Genomic DNA, 5,980 nt, shown 5'->3' with positions numbered 1-5,980 from the left:
CCCTCCCCCACGGTATAACCCCTGCTCTCACTGTATTTGATGTTGGTATAATTTGTGGAGGGGAAGGGCAAAAACAAATCGTTTAAATAGGGATACAGATGGACCCCATTGCAACAATGAGATGTACAAGTCATTAAGTCAAAAAACAAACTTTACAACTTTGGCCAGGAGGCAGGGGTTGGGGGAGGGTTGGGAGGGGAGGATGAGAAGGGATGGGAAGGGGAAACAAAGGAGGAGGAAACAATGCTTGATCAGAAATGTACTTATTATCTTGCCCATGTAATTGTAACCCCTCTGTACCGTATTTTCACAATTTAAAAAAATTAGCTGGATTTTGAGATCAATAGCATCAACCTATATAATAATTTGAGAAGAACTACTGTCTTAAACCATCAATATTTGTATCTAGCTAGGCATGCTGGTTCATGCCTGTAATCCCAATTACTGAGTAGCAAAGACAGAAGGACTTTGGTTGAGGCTAGTCTGGGCAAAAAGTTAGCAAAGCTTCCATCTTAGCCACAAGCCAACCACAGAAGCTATGGGAGGCTCAGGGAAGGGACCATGGTCTGATGCCAGCCCAGGCAAAAAAAGCAAGACACTATCTGAAAAATAACTAAAACAAAAAGCTCCGGAAGCATGGCTCAAATAGAGTGCTTACATACGAGTGCAATTACTAGTTCAATTCAGAGCTGCCCAAAGGAAAGAGAAAAAAATTATCTAGCTGTATGGTATGTCTTTCTGTTTACTCAGATCTGTTTAATATATTTCAACAATGTTTTATAGTTTTCAAAATACAAGTCTGGCACTTCTGTTAAATCTATTCCTAAGTATTCTTTTCTTTTGATCCTCTTCCAAATGGAATTTTTTCTTAATTTCAATTACTCTTCATTCCTTATGTATTATTTTCTACAAAATACTCACACAGTAAACTGGGTAATTTCCAGTAACTACTGAAAGGCTTGAGTACAGGGTCTGTCTTCTTAACCAGTGTGGCTGTACAGTGGTCCCTAATTCAATTCAGGGGCTCTGCAGTGTTCTGAGTTTGGCTATTAAGAATAACGCAGCCAGGCACTGGTGGCTTACACCTGTAATCCTAGCTACTATGGAGTCTGAGATCTAAGGATCTTGGTTTGAAGACAGTAAAGCAGGAAAGTCCATGAGACTTTTATCTCCAAATAACCACCAAAAAAAGCCCTAAGTAGAGCTGTGGTTCAAATGGTAGAGGACTAGCCTCAAGCAAAACAACAAAGGGACAGAACTCAGGCTGTGAGTTCAAGTCCCAGAACTAGCATGCACAGAAAAAAATGCATATGTAATTATTTTGGTAGAGGATTTTGTAAAACACAAATTAACATTTTTCTGTGGAGAGTTTAATTGCTCAGTTACATGATAGTTGAATAGTTTTTTTTAAAGAAACAGTCAGATAATTTTCCAGAATAACTATACCATTTGATATTTCTAAAACAATGTGAAAGTGATCTCATTATATTTTAGCCATTCTGGTAAGTGTGGCGCTATAATTCCTAGCTTTCATTTCAATTTCCTGATAACACTGATTATCTATAGAGCTAATTCTTTGGCCCACTATTGAATTTTTTTTAAATGTGGAATTGAATTTTTTTAATGTGGAATTTTGAGTTTTTATATATTACAGATACAATCCATACTGGGTACATGGTTTAGGTTTACTAATGTTTTCTGCCAATGTGTTCACTTTTTTTTTTTTGGCAGGGCCTGGGCCTTGAACTCTGGGCCTGGGCACTGACCCTAAGCTCCTTTTGTTCAAGGATAGCTCTCTACCACTTGAGCCAGAGCACCACTTCTGGCTTAATTTTTCATTAATTGGAGATGAGTCACATGGACTTTCCCACCCAGGCTGGCTTCGAACTGCGATCCTCAGATCTCAGCCTCCTGGGTAGCCAGGATTACAGGCATGAGCCACCACTCTCAGCTTGTGGCCTTATTTTTAAAATCATATTCACAACTGGTCAAAAAGCATGTTTAATTTTTTTTTCCAGTACTGTGGTTTGAACTAGCTAGCTAGCTCACTTGCTCTTTCTCTCTCCTCTCTCCATCTTAGCTAGCCTTCTCAGCTCTAGGTTGGGGTTCTATCATTTGAGCCACACCTTGGTTCTGTCCTTCTGATAGTTAATTGGAGACAAGAGTCTAGTGGATTTGTTTGCCCACTCTGGCTTCAAATCTCAATTCTTAGATCTTGATATCTCAGCCTGCTGAGTTGTTAGAATTGTAAATGTGAGCCAGCAGTACTCGGGTATTTTCAATTTTAGTGAGATGCCAGTTTCAATTTTTCTTTTATTTAATGTTCTTTTGATACAGTCTAATAACTATTTGCTTAGCCCTAGATTCTGAACATTCTCTATGTGTTTCTGGAAAGTCTTCTATTTTTACATTTTACATTAAGTACATGAATGTTCTAGTTCAATTTGTTGAAAAAGCAACCATTTTATAATCTGTTTTTGTGCCCCTGTCAGAAGTCACTTCTACAAATCTGAACAGGTCTGTTTGTATCTCCTTAAGGATTCTTTGGGGATTGTCTCCCCCTCTCCTACCTACATAATGCTAGGAATGAATCCATTTAACTGGCCTTAAACCAGGAGAGTGGTCCTTCCTACTGTCTTAGCCTTGTCAGGACTGCTTTGTTAGGCCAGAGCCTGTGCCTTCCTCAAGTAGCTTTGGAATAAGATTGTCTATGTCTTTAAGAGGAAAAAGAGAGAAAAAACTTTCTGTGATCTTGAGAGGAAGTATGTAAGGCCTGTTGGTACAATTTTTGGAAAACTGTAGGAGGAATGTCTCAATCCAAAAAAAAAAAAACGTGTCTATTTACTTAAGTAGTCTTTAATTTCAGTTATCAACAAATTGTTGATAGATTTTATTTTTGCTGAATGTTAAAAAGTACTGTATTTCTCTTCCTTCTTTCTTCCACATGGGGAAGAGCACTTCAAAAATGGTGTTAATACTTTTATGTGTTGATCTTATAACTTGACACCTTGATGAACTGAGTTTAAGGAGATGTTTTTGGTTCATTTGCTTCTCTAACAAATCCCTTCAGATTTCTACACTCACTAGCACATCACTTGCAAATAGTGACACTGTAAACTTCCTTTCCAACCAGTACATCTAACCTCACTACCACATCCACCTTCAAATAGTGACAGTGTTATTCCTTCTTACCCAACTGGCACATCTTTAACCTGCTTTCCTGTCCTACTAGAGAGACAAGTCCTTACTCATTATCACGCTCAGACAGGAGCATATGTCTGACCTGACTAAGGAGGGTATGCTTGTTTGCAGAGAGAGCATGGTTTCTCAACATGTTAGTTGTAAAAAAGGGCTTCTTTGTGAGAGTTCCTATGTGCATAAAATATGCTTGGATCCAATTCATACTATTACTCATCTTTCCTCCCCATTTTAAAAAAATAATTAACAGGTTTATTTTTTGTTTTCATGCATGTACATAAAATACTTAGATCATATCCCACCCTCTCCTTCACTCTGTCTTCCTTCTCCCACTGGCACCCCCCCACAAATACAACCTGTTTTACATTCTTGTCATTCATTTTTAAGGACCAGATTCTGCAGAAGAGACAAAACATGTAGTATCTGTCTCCCTCAGTAGAGCTCATTTTGCCTAACATTATATTGAACTCTAGAATAATTCAAAACACTGAAATATTTTGCAAGTATCTGTTTGGTTGCTATTACATCATGCTTAATTTTTAAAAGACACTGCATCTTTAGGGAAAAAAAGAAAGCTAGTATACTCTTACAAATGGCTTATTTAAATCAACAGAGATAAACAAAGAGAGTAGATGGAAAGCCACGAAGACACTAACACTGTGAAGAAAAGGACACAAGTGGTGTATTCAGAGGGGACCAGGCAGAGGCAGCAACCAGAGTGAATGCCACGCATGCAGACTGTCCACTCAGTCCACTCAGACCACCAGCCACCCTAAGCAGTTCCATACTTCAATCCACTGTTTCTCTACGGCTTCTTCCCACCAATATAACTGTTCTTTCCTAGTTCTTTTCTGTTTTACTTCCACTCATCTTATACTCTTCAATTTTTTTTTTGGGGGGGGTCCGGTCGTGGGGCCTGAACTCTGGGCCTTGGCACTGTCCCTCAGCTCTTCAGTTCAATGCTAGCACTCTACCACTTGAGCCACATCGCCACTTCCAGCTTTTTGTTTTTTGCTTATGTGGTGCTGAGGAATTGAACCCAGGACCTCATGCATGCAAGGCAAGCCCTCTACCACTGAGCCACCTTCCCAGCCCCATACTCTTCAAATTTTTAAGTCCATGAAGATGCTATATGCAAATACATGTATATTGACTATATGTGAAATATATATGTGAATATATAAATATGTAAATCTGTAGACTACACAGCTACCTGAACAAGTAAGCTCCAGAAAAAAAGTAGGTATTACTAATACATTCTTATACAATTCTGTTGTCAAATGGAATAATTCTGATATTACAACACTAAACAGTTAACACATGCTATTTTGAACAAAATATAATTTTACCTACATACACTGAAATATACTTTAGCAAAACAGAACATACAAAATCTGGATTTTTATTCAAGTATAACAAATTTTATACAAACATATCAGGATTTAAAATGTCAATCTCAAACTTTCTTCAAATCAGGCTAAATGTGAATGGGTGATATATACATGTGTATATATGTATATAAGACCTATGAAAAAATTCACCAACCTTTTCCACTATGATTAGGTCCCCAACCTGTATGTCTGAACTCTTAACTTGCACTTTACCTTAAAAAAAAAAAAAAAAGACGTATAATCAGGTCAAGGAAACAAAGATCATTTTTTTAACTGACACATAATTACTTCAACAATAACTCTAGGGCAAAAACATAATTTGTGACTTTTTCAGACAAACGTTTTTAGCTAACAGCCAGAGGTAAGTTTAAATAAGTTTACAAAAACTAACAGTACCAGCCATATAGTGACATTTAGACTCATAATTAATGTCACTTGTAATTCATCACTTTAGTAAACTACCAAACACAATTAATTAGTAAAAAGACATCAATAATTTGTTCATGATAATTTAGAAAGAGATTCCATTTGGAACGTTTCCCCATATTTAGTGTTTCAGTTCTCTGCCAAGTTACCAATGATCAGGAACATTATTAGATAATATGGAGATACAAAATTACCTAAATTAATATTGTGGATAGCATTGACTGGCACAAAACTCACAAAAAAAGAAATAATGTAAATCATACATATAATCATCCTCCACTAGTGGTAGCATTGCGGACACCAAAAGATCTGAAAACGAGGACCTAAAGCTTTATTTTTAAGAGATTTTCCTATGTAATGTATTGAGTAAATCCTTATATTATCTAAATAATATCTGATGCACCATAGTCATCTATGAAATTGATTATATATGTTTAAATATATACACTTGAATGTATAAGCTGACTGACTATATATACTTAAATGTTATATACAGTATGACAGAACAGATAAGCATTTGAACAGACAAAACTGATACACTTTACCCCCCCTCCTCTGCCTTAGCCTTCCTCATTCCTTTCCTCTCATTCCCACTTAGGAAGATCAAAAACCTTTTGGTTGTACATTTTTGTAACTATTGTATCAACACATGAAAAAGTTCATTTGTGATTTTCACATAGTTTATTCTCAAGCTAATGGAACCAGAAGTAATTTTCATATTACTTTATCAAAAATTAATACTATTGTCATTTACTGATTTTTAAATGCATCTCCAATGTATTATAAAACCTTTTCTAAATACCTCAAAGCAACTGGGCTTCATTAACATCATGCTTTTCTAAAGATTTGTTTTTTTATTATACAGTTATGTTTTTCCAATTACACAAACCCTAAAGTTTATTATCCAAATGTATCAATGCTCTTTAGAATGACATATGAAACAAATCTTTTTTTTTCCTTTGGGG

General features: G+C 36.3%; 1 protein-coding gene across 1 annotated transcript in view; it reads right to left on the bottom strand.

Moving 5' to 3' along the window:
* Atp9b (ATPase, class II, type 9B) overlaps nt 1–5,980 on the bottom strand; it is a 181,862-nt gene that overhangs the window by 152,466 nt on the left and 23,416 nt on the right. The window contains exon 5 of the mRNA XM_013026118.1: nt 4,740–4,802. Coding sequence (XP_012881572.1) covers nt 4,740–4,802 — 63 coding nt within the window. The remainder of the gene's footprint in view (nt 1–4,739; nt 4,803–5,980) is intronic.

This window comes from Dipodomys ordii, unplaced genomic scaffold (assembly GCF_000151885.1).
Source record: "Dipodomys ordii isolate 6190 unplaced genomic scaffold, Dord_2.0 Scaffold91, whole genome shotgun sequence".
NCBI lineage: Eukaryota > Metazoa > Chordata > Mammalia > Rodentia > Heteromyidae > Dipodomys > Dipodomys ordii.
This window is presented reverse-complemented; position numbering and strand designations above follow the sequence as displayed.